This window comes from Pipistrellus kuhlii, unplaced genomic scaffold (assembly GCF_014108245.1).
Source record: "Pipistrellus kuhlii isolate mPipKuh1 unplaced genomic scaffold, mPipKuh1.p scaffold_m20_p_7, whole genome shotgun sequence".
NCBI lineage: Eukaryota > Metazoa > Chordata > Mammalia > Chiroptera > Vespertilionidae > Pipistrellus > Pipistrellus kuhlii.
In genome coordinates, this window is record NW_023425573.1 from 26698758 (window position 1) to 26716206 (window position 17449).

General features: G+C 52.8%; 1 protein-coding gene and 1 non-coding gene across 5 annotated transcripts in view; both read left to right on the forward strand.

The window, feature by feature from the left end:
* DGKD (diacylglycerol kinase delta) overlaps nucleotides 1-16373 on the forward strand; it is a 100053-nt gene extending 83680 nt beyond the window's left edge. For 3 of the 4 annotated variants that reach the window (XM_036421319.2, XM_036421321.2, XM_045575706.1), the window contains 13 exons: nucleotides 165-261; nucleotides 2467-2577; nucleotides 3294-3390; nucleotides 3554-3661; nucleotides 4668-4781; nucleotides 5727-5861; nucleotides 6137-6288; nucleotides 6588-6699; nucleotides 6784-6876; nucleotides 7691-7810; nucleotides 11897-12011; nucleotides 13454-13584; nucleotides 14377-16373. In XM_036421319.2, coding sequence (XP_036277212.1) covers nucleotides 165-261; nucleotides 2467-2577; nucleotides 3294-3390; nucleotides 3554-3661; nucleotides 4668-4781; nucleotides 5727-5861; nucleotides 6137-6288; nucleotides 6588-6699; nucleotides 6784-6876; nucleotides 7691-7810; nucleotides 11897-12011; nucleotides 13454-13584; nucleotides 14377-14466 — 1475 coding nt within the window. In that variant the 3' untranslated portion in view covers nucleotides 14467-16373. The remainder of the gene's footprint in view (nucleotides 1-164; nucleotides 262-2466; nucleotides 2578-3293; nucleotides 3391-3553; nucleotides 3662-4667; nucleotides 4782-5726; nucleotides 5862-6136; nucleotides 6289-6587; nucleotides 6700-6783; nucleotides 6877-7690; nucleotides 7811-11896; nucleotides 12012-13453; nucleotides 13585-14376) is intronic. The other variant, XM_036421320.2, reaches the window with a different exon arrangement.
* On the forward strand, nucleotides 10245-10351 carry LOC118710084. Its single transcript, XR_004985293.1, has one exon. It is a non-coding gene; the product is annotated as a U6 spliceosomal RNA (small nuclear RNA).
* Nucleotides 16374-17449: the final 1076 nt, after the last annotated feature.

Sequence of the window (17449 nt, forward strand, 5' to 3'; positions counted from 1 at the left end):
CCTGGGCTCTAAGATTCATCGTACGAAGAGCTCTTTCTGGCGGAGCTTTTTGTACGTTTAAGGAGGACTGTCTTCACAGGCCATTTCTGTGTGTCTCACAGGTGCTGATTGCTGTCACCAGTACGTTCCTTTTGTTTCATGACTCTGGGTTGTCTCCCTCACAGATGTTCGTGCGGGGATGTCTGGTTCCTTGCCTGGCGGTTCAGTTATCAGTCGCTTGTTAATCAATGCTGATCCCTTCAACTCCGAACCAGAAAACCTGTGAGTGTGGCATGAACCAAGGGGGCACGTTGGTAAAGAATGCTGGAGCCTGGAAAGTGATTGGTATTGACTAGAGTAATTTGTGAGCAGTTGACTAGGGGATCCCCTTCCAGCTGGTGTCAGCTGATAAGGAAAACCCAGAGATGGGAAGCCTCAGCTAAGGAGTGTGGGCGGAAAGTTCCGGCGATGGGGCGATGGGGCGATGGGGGCGATGGGACGATGGGATATAGCCTGTCCCGGCTCATTTCCAATGGTCACGAGGCAGTGTCTTTAAATATATGGAATGTTCTGAGGTTTTGGGCAGGTTCAGAAACTCCCGTTAGGAACTTGTTCTTCATTATCACTGTTTGGTAACCTTGGCTGACCCTGTGTTGGTGCCTCTTCCTGACTACCTCCCCCCTGCCGCCCACTGTTCTGCTGCTTTCTCCTGCGGTCTGCTCCCCGTTAGAGCTGCAGTCACAGGCCCCTGGGCTGGAAGCTCCTGGCGATCCCCAGGGAGACGCTGTCCTGGCTGAGATGTGTGGGGAGGAGCTGCTTTGTGCTCCCGCACTGTGTCCTCTGTCCCTGGACTGAGGCCGTGAGGACTGTGGACAGCAGTTCAGTTGAATCTGTTCCTGTGTGTGTGCACGCCATTGCAGACACAGATGGTGTTTGAAAACCCATTCTTCTAGGTTTTCCTTTCTGCCTGCTGATAGCAAGTTCTGGGCAGTTAGCATCGGTGGCAGTTGGTTAAGTTGCCAGCCATGTGTTTGGTGTGTGGGGTGGGGGAGAGCCATTAAGAAATGTGTGGTTTACAGAAGCTCTGGGTTTTGGGAAGGTGAAGCTGGAAGTATGGAGAGTGTCAGTCCTGCCAAGCCGGTTTGCCAGGGAGCTGCCTCTGTTGGACACCTGCTGCCACGTTCTGGCCTGCCCAATGCTTGGGCATCCCATCTAGGACCTGCCACTGCCACTTACCGGCCTATCTGCTCCTCACTCCAGGCCCCAGGGCTGCCTGGCTCTTGTTTTGACCCTTCCTGATAATTCCTCGAAAAGGCCAGAGCTATTGTCTTCCTGTGAGCAGTGCCCTGGATATTTTGTTTGTTTTCTTAATCTGAGATTTCTGAGGTTCCAAGTCTGGCAGCCACAGCCATTGGTCTTGTTTTTCTCCTCTTCTGACTGGAGAGACTTCTCCTTCACCTAGGGCAGTGGTCGGCAAACTGTGGCTCTTTGGCCCCTTGAATGTGGCTCTTCCAAAAAATAACACGTGCAGATGCGCATGTACAGTGCGATTGAAACTTTGTGGCCCGTGCGCAGAAGTCGGTTTTTGGCTCTCAAGAGAAATTTTAATCGTTTTACTGTTGATATTTGGCTCTATTGACTAATGAGTTTGCCGACCACTGACCTAGGGAGACCAAAGCTGCTTTCCTCCTCCACCCAGGCTGAGCACCAGGTTGTTCCCTGTCACCCTAGGACCTGGTCATTCTGCCTTTGCTGCCATGGCCTTCTGTGGCCTGCCTAGCCACTTCCCAGGCCCCTTCAGCCCTGCTTCCTCCAGGCCCTGGCAACACTGTGTTCAGTGAAGGGAGCCAGGCGCAAGGGCCCCATGTTTTGGGACCCATTTCTATGAAATGTCCAGAGGAGGCAGATCCATGGAGATAAGTAGATTAGTGGTTGTTGGGGGCTTGGGAAGGGTTGAGAGTGCTGGCTGACGGTGTGAGCTTTCTTTTTCGGGTGATACAGTAATTCTGAAATTGATTGTAGTGATGGTTATATGACTGTGATTGCATTAAAATTGTATTGTAGCCCTAGCTGGTTTGGCTCAGTGGATAGATGGTTGGCTCACAGACTGAAGGGTCTCATGTTTGATCTGGTCAAGGACATATACCTCAGTTGCAGGCTCTGTCTGTGGCCCTGGTCGGGGTTTGTATGGGAGGCAACCAATCGATGTGTGTCTCTTACAGCGATATCTACCCCTCCCCCCCAACACTCTCTAAATCAAATGGAAAAATATCCTCGGGTGAGGATTAACAAAGCAAAACAAAAAAAACAGCCCCCAAAATTGCATTGTACATTTTAAGTGAGTAAACTATATGGTATATGATTTCTCAACACTGTTACCTAAAATAATAATAATTTTAAAAAATAAAATAAGAAATAGAGTTTGCCCTCAGGAAGAACTGGTAGAGGTTGGGAAGCTGCTAAATTGCTCTGAAACCCCTTTTGCAGAGAGTATTACACAGAGAAATGTGTCATGAACAATTACTTTGGCATTGGCCTGGATGCGAAAATATCTCTGGACTTCAACAACAAGCGTGATGAGCACCCGGAGAAGTGCAGGTTGGTGACACCTGTGTGCACACCTGTCCTCGAGTCTTCTCATTTCTCCTGGTCAGTAAGGTGATTTTTAGAGTCAGCAGGTAAAAGGATGTGCAGTTCGCTACCTGAATGCCTGTGTCTACAAATGGAGGTGGAAGCAGGTGGAAGTCCCAGAGGCCAGCCTGGAGGAGGCTTGCCCGAGGGTTGTCCAGGTTTGGGCAGATTCAGCATAAGAAAACGAGAGACCCCAGTCAATGGGAAGAGGAGACTCATAAGTCTGTGAGGTTACTGTACAGGGGCAGGTAACACAAAGTGTGCTAAGAAGTGGAAGTGGACAGTGTGTCAGGAGATGGCAGGCTGGTTATTCCACCTGTAAATTGCACACCCAGAAAAGACAAACACCCAGCAGCGTTGATCACAGCCCGTACAGATGTGCTTTTCAAATGTCGTATGGTAAACATAATTTTATAGTCAGAAAAGCTCATGGTTTATAACATCTTTGTGAAGTTTTACCTTTTAGGGTATGATTATCTTCTTGAGAAATACTACTTTTCCTGTCAATAAACGTATCTCTGTGCTTACCTTTTATAGATACTAGCAGGGGGTCTCTGTCGCAGGGACTCGCAGAGTCTCACCCTTTTGTGATCTGATGCCACCCCATACTTTTTTTTAGCAATGACTATAGTTAACTAGAAAGAAAGTCACGGCCCCCGTCCATTCTGTGATTCCTTCTCCAGGAGCCGAACCAAGAACATGATGTGGTATGGGGTGCTTGGGACCAAAGAGCTGCTGCACAGGACCTACAAGAACCTGGAGCAAAAGGTCCTGCTGGAGGTGAGCTGGAGGGCCTCCTGTTAGCGCTGCTCCCTGCAGACCCCTCGGTGGGAGGGAAGCCGCTCACTGCAGGCCTCCTCGGCCCTTGGGCGGGTTGCCAGTGAGGAAGAACTGGTTGATGCCTGAATCTCTCCTTTCCTTGTCCTTCTTCTTCACTGTGCAGTGTGATGGGCGGCCCATCCCGCTCCCCAGTCTCCAAGGAATTGCTGTTCTCAATATTCCCAGCTATGCTGGAGGGACCAACTTCTGGGGAGGCACCAAGGAAGATGATGTACGTGCAGGGTTTCTTGGGTAGCATGGGCCTGAGCTTGGGGGCAGAGAGGGCAGTGACTAGAGAGGCAGCCCCTTCAAGGAGCACTAGCACTTGGGGCCCTGATAGAGCATCAGCACTCGGGGTGCTCTTCAGTGATGCAGAGGGGTGAATGCACCCCACCTCTCTTGTACTGGCAGGACGGGTACCGTGGAGAGCAAGACAGGTGGTGTCTCCTGCTCATAAGAAGGGAGGCTGAGTAGAAAAGATGTGGCCAGAGGCATAGGTGTGATGCAGAAACTGGACCCAACCCTGATTGGTGGCGATCTGGGAAGGCTTCTAGGAGGAGGGGACATCCATGTTGAGGCCCAAAGAATGATTTGGGGTCAGCCAGGTCAGGTGTAGTGTTGGGGTAGGGAAGAAGAGGAAGGAGGCTGTTCCACACAGAGGAAGCAGCAGATGGTAGGCTTAGTGGTTAGATAATGATATGGGGCAGAAGTTGTCTGATGGCACTGTGCAGCGGGTGGGGTGCAGAGAAGTTAGAGTTCATACAGGGCTGCGTAAGCCAGGGGATAACTTTGGAATTTATGCTGAGAACTCTGGGAGGCAGTGGTAGGTTTTAACCAGGGGCATGGCTTCCTTGGTACATGAGAGCTAGTAAAAATAGTTAACACTAATTGGACACTTCAGATGTACTGGTCACTCCTCTGTCAGTCCTCGTAACAACACCTTGAGGCATGTACCAGTATTATCCCACTTTACAGATGAGGAAACTGAGGAACAGGGTAATGAAGTGACTTGTCAGGGTCACAAGGCTAGTAACTGGCAGATCCTGATTTGATCCTAGGCAGCTTGGTTTCTGGATCTTAGTAACAGGTTCATACTGTAGCTGCCTCTTCAGTTAGGCTGCATCACCTCCTTGTAAGGGCCTGTCTGCTTTTACCAGTGCAGCAGCCCTCACAGGGAGAAGTATGTGGTGTGTGTTCAAGAAGTGGGACCCCACGTCAGCTCTGCCTCCACCTTTCAGACTTTCGCAGCTCCGTCCTTTGATGATAAGATCTTGGAGGTGGTAGCTGTGTTTGGCAGTATGCAGATGGCTGTCTCTCGGGTCATTAAGTTGCAGCATCACCGGATTGCCCAGGTACTGGCTGTGGTCCTGGAGGCAGGGAGAGCCGGGGAGGTGGTCTCAGGGAGAGCAGGACCTGGCCCAGAACCAGTCTTGACATTGCACTCTCCCCAATACATGTGTCCTGGTGCAGAGCCCAGGAGAATGGGTGCTGAAATTGGGGCCAATTAGCACCCAGCCTGAGCTCCCTGCCCTGACTTTTTCTGGAGGTGCCCCCTGTTCTGCCCCTCGTGCTGAGGTGGGATGAGATGAGACGGGCTTGGCCTGGACTTTCAGAAGTAGCAGCTTGTGCTTGGGAACACAGGCCGAGCATATACGGCCGGTGGAAAACGTGCAGCCTCGCCGAGCTGCTCTGAGGCCCCGCGGGGGAGGGAATGCAGCTTCTGGGCTCCCCCATTACTTATTTCTGGTGACGGGTGGGGAAGGGTCTGTCAGTCTGTGGGGTGAGGGAGGGTGGTGCTTTTATTTATGCACAGTAACCTGGGTGGGAGCTGACTTGAACCGCAGGCTGTGTTGTCCCATCTGTTCCCACAGTAGGCTGCTGGGATTTCACTATTTTAAATCTTTGACTGCATTTTTGTTGGAAAGAGGAACAGTGCATCCTTACCCCTTGTTGGCTGTTGGCTCTGTTCTTTGTTCGCATGTGCTCAGGGATCCAGTGGCTCTTGGAAGCCATGAGTCCCGACCTCGGCCTGGCATTTGTCTGATCACTGAGATTTCCTCTGGGATCACAGATGTGCTGGGCCAGGGCACAGTGGGGGCAGGGCACAGACCCTAAGGCTCCATGAGCTTCGATCTGGACAGGGATGCTCTGACCGCAGGCTTGGCTGTAAGTGTGTCGGCCGCCCCAGAGGGCAGCTGCCTGTGCAGGGTGTGGGGCAGGAAGGTTTCTGCTGGGCTCAGTGGCTGTGCGGCTCCTCGGTGAGCTCGGTGCATGATAACGCTGTGGTGTTTGCTCAGTGTCGCACGGTGAAGATTTCCATCCTGGGCGAGGAGGGCGTGCCTGTGCAGGTGGACGGAGAGGCCTGGGTCCAACCTCCCGGATACATTCGGATTATTCACAAGAACCGGGCCCAGATGCTCACCCGAGACAGGGTAAGAGGGCTGCCTTCGGGGCCAGGGCTCACCTGCAGGCACACCTGTGCTGCTTCTGTGAGAAGACTCGGGGGTTTTTAATGTTTAGTTCTAGGTAGTTATTCATTAAGCCAATGGTATAGGAGTTCCTAGTACCGTTTCTCTTCCCCAGTATAGAAGAGCCTGCCTCTCCCTCTCCCGTAGCCTCTATCATGTCAGGTGTGTCTGTCATTGGTAGAGACGTGCTCACCTCTTGAGGGCAGGAGAAAGTGTAACTCTAGGTTCTTGTGCCCTAGGCATTTGAGAACACGCTGAAGTCCTGGGAAGACAAGCAGAAGTGCGAACTGCCTCGCCCGCCATCTTTCTCCCTGCACCTGGGGATCCTGTCTGAGGAAGAGGCCACCCAGATGGACCAGTTTGGGCAGGCGGCGGGAGCCCTTATCCACAGGTCAGTTCCCGCCCCCTGGAGCACCAGGGCTCCATGTCCATTGCTGGCATGCATGGGTTGAGTTCCTCCTCCCAGACCCTTCACGCAGCCCAGCAGGGTTTCTGCCTGCCCTTGGCTTTGATTTATTTCTACCGATCCTCTGAGTTTACATAGATGGAAGTTTGAAACCCATGGGTGTTTTCAGAGCCAGCTTACAGACCTGCACAGCTGTCCTGGACTCCTAGGAACAGAGCGCTTACTGCTTCCACTTTAGACCACCCTTCGTCTGCTCTGATGTGTGGTGTTTTCGTTTTCTCTAGCATCCGAGAGATAGCTCAGTCCCACAGAGACATGGAGCAGGAACTTGCCCACGCTGTCAACGCCAGCTCCAAGTCCATGGACCGCGTGTACAGCAAGCCCAGAGCCACGGAGGTACCTGCCCTTCCCCAGCCTTGCTCCTCTGGGCATGTGTAGCCCTCGGGCCTCCTCCATGGTGTCTGCCCTGGTTCTTCTCAGGGGCTGAACTGCGGCTTTGTCCTGGAGATGGTGAACAACATGAAGGCCCTGCGCAGCGAGACAGAGCTGCTGCTGTCCGGGAAGATGGCCCTGGTGAGCTGGGGGGCCGGGCTCTTGCTGTGGGATGTGGCCATTGTTGCACATTTCAGTCCAGATTTTCTGGTTTTAAGAATCTAGACTCATTGTTGGGAGGGGCCTCAGAGGTCATGTGATGTGACCATGTGGTTGGGGCGCATACTCTTCTGGCCACACCTCAGCCACACCATCCCTAGCATGTCAGATTGCTGCACATGTGACCGCCTTTGTCATCGTAGACAGAATTCTCCCTTAGACAGTTGGCAGCCATCGTGCTGGGCCCTGATAGGCACCCGAGCTCACTGCCCATCCTCACTCAGCCCTTACACACCTGGCTGAAGCGGCAGCTCTGGGGAAGCACTCTGGGTGGGGAGTTACTGGGTCACAGGAGCTAAAATAGGGAGAGCTGGGGGATGGCCTGGCCAACCTTCTTGTTTTAAAAAACGAGGACTTGGAAGGCCAAGGAGGCAAAACAACTTGCTAAAAGTCACACGACTGGAGAAAGGCCCCAAAAGTCTAGTTTTTGTACCCCCTGCTCTTCCCTCCGAAGTGCCGCACTGTCCCGGAATGGAACGGCATCTCCAGCTGGTGCCAGCAGGCTGGTCCTGTCCCTTTGGATAGGAGGCCGACGAAGTGTCAGCCCTGAGAGTGTGGCTGTCCGGCAGGCGAGGTTTCCTCCGCTGTTTATGAAGGAGAGTTTAATTCTCTCCCCCAACGCTCCTCAGAAGGGGAGGTGGAGGAGGACCTCTGAGTGGAGCTCAGCGCTGGGACTGCTGTGCCCCAGCTCTCACTGCTAGTAATGAGCGCGTCTCTCTTTCCCATGCGGGAGCAGCAGCTGGACCCCCCTCAGAAGGAGCGGCTGGGGGCTGCTCTTGCCGAGATGGACCGACAGCTCAGGAAGCTGGTGGACACCCCCTGGCTGTGCCAGCCCCTGGAGCCCAGTGATGAAGAGGTAGGTGGCATCCCAGGTGCGGCGGCCCGCCCTTTGCTGCCTGTAGAGAGTGTGCTCTGTGCCTTCGGGGCCAAGGTGATGTCAGTCTGTCTTGAATCTTCCTCTAGTCAAATGTCTTGGGGAGAGGCTGGCGGGAGGAAGGAGTAGGGGGTGGTATGAGAACGACTCTTGGTGACTGGGCATGTGTTGCCCTTGGAAGCAGAACTGCCTGCTGACCAGGAAGTGGGTAGAAAGCAGGCTGAGCCCCACCCACTGTTTCCTCTCCTGTGGGGACACATGGGGCCTTTAAATGGCAGCTTTTTGGAGGTTTGTTTTTGACAGTGACAGAGTTGGTGAGTTTGACTTATATCACACTTTTCTTCACGCATTTAGAGACCCCCCCCCACTTGGCACAGATTCTAGATGTAGACAGACCGGACCACATTGCACCCTGGGATGCAGTCACCTCCGTAGAGCAGGCAGAGGAGCCCAGGCAGGTGCTTGCCGAATGGCCATTTTTGTGGGCAGCGTTGGATAAAGGCAAGCCCTAGGCTGCCTTCCTCTCAGGGAGAGTGAACAGCGTGGTCAAGGAGCGAGTTCACCTTGTGACATCCCACAACGTAACTCCTGGGCACCAACACTGAGCAGCACAGAAAGCCTAACTCAGTGGAAATTGTGCCCCTCCGTCCTGCCCTGCACACAGATTTCCTCTGAAGACGGAGAATGGAGGGCTGGGCTTGTCTTGTCTTCAGTTCATGGGCAGAGCAGCAGCTGCTGCCGTGGGGGGCTCACACCTGCTTCATTTGGGACTGTCTGGTCTGGTCTTGGTACGGAAAGCCCATGTCACAGGGATTGTGGCTCCAATGCTTCAAACCTAAGAATATTTTCAAAACAAATATCACCAAGGGCTGTGCAGCCGCCACAGAAACAAACACAAACCACCACAGGTCGTCCCTGGGTGGCTGACCTCCTGATCCTATGAGCCATGTCTAGAGCCACCCCGGTTTCTAGGTTCCCGGACATGGGCTGGAGGGACAGCGCAGGTGTTAGTTCTCGCAGGAGTCGGTGGGAAGTAGTACAGGTAGGTGGAGCCGAAGATCAGGTTTTAGTTACAAACCAGACACGCTCTGCACTCAGGGCAGCATGCAATGCAGGATGCCTTCATCTGATGGAACTTGAGGCCAGAAGTTGCAGCCACATGTCCTCGGAACAGCCCTGTGCCTCCCCCGCTGGCCTCCTTACCACTCGGTGCTCCCTCTGCCGGCTCCTGCTCCATCTGCCCCTGCGAGGGAGGAGATAGGGGTGAAGTGCAGGGGCCCCAAGAAACCCTGGAGGGGATGGTGGCATTTCTACTAACATAAAAATAGGAAAGTCATTTACTTGAAAGAAAAAAAGGTAAATCTATGAGTTTTAGGAAAAGTAAAATAAGTCATACTACTCTCTGGCAAATATAATCAAAGAAAAATGAACAGAATGCAGTAATGAAGGGAATGTGTAATAAATCACAAGAAAATAAAGTAAGTTATATTCAAAGAAATGGTAATTTTAAAATTTCAATGAAACTTGATTTTTTTCAGGAAAAATTTAAACTATAGAAATTGAAATCTGAAGACATTTAAAAAAGAATAGCCACAGAACAACTTGAAAAATAATCTAAATACTGCCTCCAAGGGGAAAATGCCAAGGAATATGTAAGAAGCAGCATTAAAGCTGGAAAAAGATGGACATTGTCCCAGTTCATTTTTTTTAAATTGTGGGGAGAAACATAAAAGGTACCAGTTTCTGTCCTGTCTAATTTTAGTGTTAACTGTATTCACAGTATTGTGAAACAAATGTCCAGAACTTTGTTTATTATGTTTTTTAAAATTGGCACATTGATTCCAAACTCCAGTGTTAACAGTAGATTTATACAAATAATTTCTTTAAACCAAATAATTGATGAAAGAAATGATTTTTAAAAGAACTCTAGCTGGAAAGTGCATCAGGATTAAAAGGTCATTTTGTGTCCCCTGGGCAAGTACTGGTGTACTGGGTCATCAGTGGCTGGGAGTGTCCACTTGGAAGAGAGGGGTGGGCTAAGCCAGTGACCTCCTCTTGCCCAAAGTGTCCATGTCCTCAGCGGCCTTGCGCCGTGGGGAGGAGCAGGGAGCCATCGCTCTTACAGGACAGATGGCTTGTTGGTGGGTGAAGGAGGGGCGAGAGGCTGAGGTTGCTTGAGGACCTGGACTGGGTCCTGTTCAGAGCAGTGCACTGAGGACAGACTGACCTTGAAGCATTTGGGGAGATTGCTTACAAAAAGAACTCAATTAGCTATACATGGATTGGTGGTGGTGGTTTCGCGTGATAACTGTGCTGTGATTGTGTTTAAAAAAGAGAGGATTGTCTCAGAGTTGCTTATGAAGTAGTCTTGGTGGAATAATTTATCTGAAATGTGTTTATTTTAAAAGGCTGGGCAGTGCTCGCTTTGGCAGCACATATACTAAAATTGGAACGGTACAGAGAAGATTGGCATGACCCCTGGGCAAGGATGACATGCAAATTTGTGAAGCATTCCATATATATATGTATTTTAATAAAAAATAACAGGCTGGTGCCGAAACCAGTTTGGCTAAGTGGATAGAGCGTCGGCCTGCGGCCTGAAAGGTCCCAGGTTCGATTCTGGTCAAGGGCATGTACCCAGTAGGGGGTGTGCAAGAGGTAGCTGATAGATGATTCTCTCTCATCAATGTTTCTAACTCTCTATCCCTCTCTGTAAAAAAATCAATAAAATATATTTAAAAAAAACAACAGGCTTGGGAGACAAAGGAAGATAACATGATAATCAGCCTCATTCTACTGGTCTCCTGTCTTATGAATGGATGAACATATCCATATGAAAAGTTAGAAATAAATGTAATGCTCATTTTCATTAACAAAACATTATATAAACACGGGGACAGGATTTTGTGTGGCTCCTGCGGGAAGCGCTGTGAAGTGCGAGGTGGGTGCCAGCCTGTGTGGGGACAGACGGCCGGGCTGGTGGCCTGGGAGCTGAAGGTCTAGCAAAGCAGCTGTTAGAGTCAATGATGGACAGTTTTGCTGAGTAGGAGTTTGTTAAGCATAAATTTCTTGAGCGGTCAGTGAGAAAATATTTTTGTGAGATCTCTTTCCTAGTAGAGGACTTAAAACTTCTTAAAAGAAGTCCGTGAAGGTGACTCTGAGGGCGAGCAGGGAGGTTAGAGGGAGCGGCTGCACGGCACCTTCCCACCGAGGTGCTTGTCATCTCCAAATTCTAGGTGGTGTAGGACCAGTGAACAGCCCTATGCAGTTTTTCTCAGCGTGACCAAATGTCCCTGTCATAAGCTGCCAAGTCTAACCGTGAGGGTCTCTGTGGGGCTGGGGGGCTGGGTCCTGGGGGGATTCCAGGCTGCGGGGGCAGAAGACAGGGGCACAGCCCGGGAAGAGGCATCTCGGCTTTATTTGCGAGAGCAGCCAGCGACACACAGCCTGAAACACAGGCGTCTGTGTGCACGGAGGGACCGGTCGGGAAGGAAGGTTGGGTGAGGGGACGCTGGGCAGTGCTGGCTCTGCCCGGCCTGGAGTGCGCTCTGGGCCTGTGGCTGTCCAGGGGGGCGTCAGCCAGTGTCACGCTTGCTCCCCTCCTTGACAGTCTGCCTCCGGGAGTAAATCCAAGGGAAGAATGCAAAGTGCAGGAAAAGCTTTATTTAGGAAGTTGTGCGTGACACTGATGAGAAAGCAAGGCACAGTTCTGTAGCTGCAGACCTCGGGGCGGGGGACATCAGCCTGGGGAAGCACTAGCAGATTGGCTAAGTAACCTATTTAATAATCTTCCTATAATGGTACTGATATTTAAATAATATTTACAAAGCTTCTTAATCACATGGGAAATGCATGGTATAAAATGAAAATACAGTGATCACCGTGAAACCACTTTTAAAAGGCATTAAAAATTAACAATAAACATGAGACTAAAAATCAAGGAAAAACACAAGAAGAAGTAAATTTGGAACAAAGCATCTTTTGGCCCCGCCGCCTCTCGGATCCAGGTGTGACTCGGGGCTTGGTGCCCTGGGGTCTGATTCTCAGTGTTTCTCCTTTTCCACACAGAACGTGATGGATCTTACCAAACGCAGCCGCAGCGGGAAATTTCGCCTGGTGACCAAGTTTAAGAAGGAGAAAAACAGCAAGAACAGAGATGCCCACAGCAGCCTGGGAGCCCCGGGTACCTGCCTCCCTCCTCTGGCTGTGTGCGCCGCTCTGTGCGCCTCCTGGCCTCCCCTTTCTTCCGTGGTCCGTGGCTCTTTCCCAAATTTCCCAGGCTGAGCCCCCTTCCCTCCCACCCCCATGTGGCCTGCAGGATCGTCTGTCTGCAGCTACAGAACTGTGCCTTGCTTTCCCCTCTGTGTTGGGTGCTGACCGTGGTCATTTCCTGCCCTGAACTTGTTCCCCATGTAGACTAGGTGACTGACTCCTGAACCACCTGCCTGCCCTGGATTGGGGGTTCAGGGTGGGAAGACAGCAGAGGTGACAAGACAGAGACATAGAGCTCCCACTCAGGCCTGCTTCCTCTGTCGGGCTGCTGATTACCTTTCAGTCGGTTCACTGATCAAGACTCCTGCACCTCAGGGAGTCAGCAAATTGGAGCTTAAAGTCTCCTCTGTCTGAAGAGTTGGCCCTGACCAAGCTGTGCCCAGCGCCCTCGGGGGCCAGGGCCCGGCCTGGGCTTGGGCGGCATTGGTGCCCGCTGGGGCTGTGCCATTTGATTACTATTCTTCTTCGCATGTTTGTCCAGAAATTTGGTTTCTTTTAATGATTGTGGCTGTGACTACATGAGCTCTCTGTGTGTGTCTCCCTTCCTGCTGTGGCCAGAACTGAAATGAACCCTCTTAGAACAGTGATTTTTCAACCGGTGTGCTGCAAGAATGTTTAAAACATTCTTTTCCCTCAGATCAGTGGTCGGCAAACCGCGGCTCGCGAGCCACATGCGGCTTTTTGGCTTCTTGAATGTGGCTCTTTCACAAAATACCACGTGTGGGCGCATACAATACAATGCAATTCAAACTCCATGGCCCATGTGCAGAAGTCGGTTTTCGGCCTGAGCGAGTCTATTTTGAAGAAGTGGCATTAGAACACTCAAGGGGCCAAAGAGCCGCATGCAGCTCGTAAGCCACGGTTTGCTGATCACTGCCTTAGATTGTCAAATTAAAAAAAAAAAATAGCCAACAAAACTATAGCCATCCAAAATGAGTGAATCAAAATTATACCTATTTGTTTTTTTTTTGTTAGATTGGCAAAATATATACTTTTTGGTGTGATGCAAAAGTTTATGAGCCAGGAGGTGAGCGGCTGAAACTGCTCGAGGAGGTGGAAGGAGAGCTGGCTCAGCTGCACAGCAGACCCACCTTCCCCTCCATTTGATGCCTCTGACCCCCCTGGGGACATGGGGACAGGGCTGCAGGGACAGATACCGGCTTCTGCCGCAGCTGCACCCCTTTCTGCACAGCTCAGGGCAGTGCCAGTCGCTGGGGCGTTGTGGGTGCTGGCTGCTGTGCTGTTTCAGGGGGCCTGCTGCTGGGGTGCCTGGGGCATCTCGGGTGCTCGCTGCTGCCTGCCTGGTGCTGGGCGCTGGCACTCACTGCTCTCCTGCTTTTCCGTCTCCGACAGTTCACCTCTGGGGGACAGAGGAGGTTGCTGCCTGGCTGGAGCACCTCAGTCTCTGTGAGTATAAGGACATCTTCACTCGGCACGACATCCGGGGCTCCGAGCTCCTGCACCTGGAGCGGAGAGACCTCAAGGTACTTCCACACCTGGGCTTGCCCGCAGCTCCGTCTGTCCCCTCCCTCTGAGCTGCCACGCCCCAGAATCAGGATGCTCTTTACCGTTCTTCTTGGCCCTTTGTTTACAATGCAGGGTGACGTGTGTGACTCGGAGTAACGTGTGTGACTTGGGGTGACGTGAACACTTGGGGTGACATGTATGGTGCCCCATGCAGTGATTTTTCACTAACCACAACCAGAAGGAGCCAGAGCAGACGGGCAGGGGTGCCTGGCTCTGCTGGGCCCAGGTGGATGAACTGTTGTCACTGAAGAGCTCCCTGTGGTGGAGGACTCGGAACACAAGGGGTTCCTCTCGTGGTGACACAGTCAGTTAGAGTCAGGGAGACCGTTAGCTGCTGGGAGCCTGGCGGCTTCTCCAGGGCAGCCCTCCTCCCCTGTGTCCACGTGCACGGCTTACATTGCAGGCCGGGCGCTGCCTCACCTCGGGAGGGACAGGAGAGGGGCACCTGGCCCAGCTCAGGGTGTGGTCTCGGGCCAGGTCCTGGGCAGTGGTGCTTGGGGAGGGCGGATTCCACTTGCTGCTGGTTGTGTGTGGTCTGTCTTGTGTGATGTCCCCGCAGCAGTGTTAGCGACTGGATTAAGGAGGGGTGTGGACGCAGCTATGCACCCTTGTCACTTCTTATGCCGTTCCTGCCCATCTGGCGTCACCGTCATTCCCCTCATTTGTGTGCAGCGCTGCTGGGCAGCCCATGCTGGTGCCCGTGGCCTGGCTTGCTGCCGGGCATCAGGGTGGCTGTGCTCTCGTTGCAGGACCTCGGCGTGACCAAGGTGGGCCACATGAAGAGGATCCTGTGTGGCATCAAGGAGCTGAGCCGCAGCCCCCCTGCCACCGAAGCCTAGCCTCTGCCCTCTCGGCCTGTGTCCTCCATTCCTCCTGCGACTGAGGCGGGGCCCGTCCTGGGCCCTTCTCATGGTGCTATTTCTACGCCCTGTGCTCGTGGCGGGAAGCCTCTCGGACACTGTTCCAGCCGGTTCCAGGGTCTCGGGCACACCAACATGGCTACCTTTGGACACGCACCATCTAACCCAGTGGTGTATGGGGTGACCGCCACCTCTCTGCTCCCCGGCCCCCGGCATCCGGCAGAAACAGCCTGGTTGGCCGCACACCAGTGTCCGGGCTTCTCTCTGCCCTTTCATAGCGCATTGTCAGGCACCGTCTCCCAGCAGGCTCTCCGGAGTCAGGGCCCGGACCCGTCGGCCACTCACTGCAGATGTCCCTGTTTATTGTGAGGTCCTGCCTTCCCTGGTTCGTAGGCACCATGGATGTGTTTCCAGTCCTGTTCATTTAAATGTGACGTGAAGAGAAAGGAAAACTCGCTGCTCCTGGAGCTGGTAAACGTAGCCACGTTCTAGGGCCGATGAACCCCTGGCCCGTATGTCTCGGGTCCCTCCTGAGCTGCGGGCGTGGGGACATGGTCCTGTGTGCCCAGGACGCAGTAGCCTCGGTGCTGTCTGAGGCCAGGAGCGCCCAATGGCTGGTGGCCTCCCCGCAGTGGAGGGTCAGTATTCCTCTGGAGACAGCATGTCCGTTCTGTCCTGAGAGTCTCTGACCTGTGGTGGCTTCTCGGATGGTGCTGCCAGGCCCCAGGTCCCTGGAGGTGCCGGTGCCTGTGTAGCTCCCTGCAAGTCATCACTGCCTTTGACTTGCCCCTGGCTGCCCCTCAGAGACAGTCAGTCACACCTTACAGGGCTCTCTTCCACCCTGGACCCCAACCCCCTTGGGTGCCAGGGTCCCGCATCCCAAAGGGGAGGGTGACTTTGTGAGGGGCCTGGGCATGAGGCCTCAGGGCGCTGTCCAGAGTCACCCATAGGGGCCCCTTGGAGAGTCACAGCTGAACAGCATTTACCTGCCACTCACTTTGCCGACCCCTCTGACCAGTGTGGATAGTGGGTCCCCCTTGGGCATGACCAGGCACCCGTCTCTGGTTTGGGGGTGCTCCCACTGGTGGTTCTTCTGGGTGCCCACTCCTGTGTTCACATGTGGCGTCTCGGCAGGGGTTGGAGTGAGAGCCCCGTGTTCTGCACATGCCCTCATTGTGTGTGAGACCAGGCAGTGGTGATTCTTTTCCCCGTCTGAACAGCTGTTTAAGTGGGGGAAGGTGAAGAGAGAGACTCTAGCCCCTGAGAGGTCACTTGTTTGAAAGGAGAAATCTTGGGGTCCCAGAAGGGCGCTGCCCTGTTCGAGGTGGGCACCTGGATTCTGAGGGCGTCTGGATGGGACTGGACAGGCTGGAGCTCGGTGAGGAGGTGCAGGGGAAGTGGCCCCGGGGCCATCCCGTGCCCTCAGTGCCCACCCGTGGGAAAGGCTTAGGTTTGGGTCGTGTGTGGCATTTAAGATTAATATGTTGTCAGTGACTAAAGCAACACTGTTTACATAAAAGCCATTTTTATAATTCTCATCAGAAGCAAAAGGAAGGGACGTGAGTTTTGCATGACGTCAGTGAAGGGCGGGCGTCCGTTCCTGTGCCATCTTTGTTGTTGCACGTGGGGCTGTGCCTCTGCCCACTCCAGCACCCAGCTGTGCCCTGGGGTGGGGTGCCTGTCAGCGTGGGGCAGGACGAAGATCCCCGGAGAGTCTGGGAGAAAGGGTTCTGTGTTCTTGGGTGGGGCTCACCCTCATATTTATGATCTTAATTTATACAGCACTCACTGTGGAGCATATGCCTGCTGTGTTGCTATGTACATAGTCCATGTCGGGGGTTGTAAATAAGTGGTTCTGTGTGTAAATAAAAAAAGCCTGTTTTGGATCTCTTCATTGTCGGATTTCTTGTCCTCATTTCTTGTACTTTGACATAGAATGTTGGTTGCCAAAATCCTTCCAAACTGCATCAGAATTACATTTTTCAGCTGCTCTAAAAAATAAGTTGAATTTGTTTGTTGTGGGCTCTTCTGCATTGACTTTGATTTCCAAAAGTATTGTATTGAAAATGGACCTCGCTTGCTACTGAGCTTTTGGGTGCCTTTACATTCTGTGCCCAAGGTCTCACCGTACCCTAGTGCTGGCCCTGTGCTGTGTAATCTCATTTTGAGTATTCTTAAGATTCTTAGCTTTTGTGGAAGCCACTGCCTGTGCCTGCAAACTCCTTTCCCTCCTGCACCGTGGGGGTGGGGTGGGGGCTGTGCTCAAATATGCCCTGCAGCTGTGACCACATCTCCTCTGCACATTGACTGATGTGACTTACTTTTGGTCAAAAAGATTCAGTATTTACTGGGATTTCCAGAAAGTTCCCTTAAAAACAAGGGAGCATGCCTCTCCTGCTGCTGGCCTGGAGGGTGGACTTGATGACTGGTCCTCCAGCAGCTAGCTTTGGGCTATGGATGGCTTGAGAATGGAAGTGGGTATCGAGGTTGATGGTTTTGTATGAGAAAAGCAAAAGCATATAGATACAGGTTATAATGATTATGCAGGTGTGGGGTCAGGGGCTCCTAAAGAGATGTGTGAATTGGTGCAGAGAAAGCTTCTGGGCAGACTGGGCAGATCTAGGCAGTCTGCGGTGTGGAGGCCTCAGTGGAGGCGTGGCCTGAGAGCACTGAGGTGGGCTGCACAGGGGAGCTGCCCACACAGGTTGGAGGTGGGATGGGTGGGGGTGGGGGTGGGGAGGCGCGACAGCTCTGACTGCACCAGTCCCACCAGCGTGCTGGCCTTAGAACCTGCATGTGTCAGGAGCGAGTGCCTAGCCTCCTCAGTTTTGATCACAAAAGCATGAATAGGTAGTAGACACATGGGAGGCGAGCAGCTGGCTGGGAGGTAAAGGCTCCCTGGCTCCCGTTCAGAGGCAGATTCCACCGTAAGTCTCTGAGCCTTTAAGGAAGTGGTGTTGCC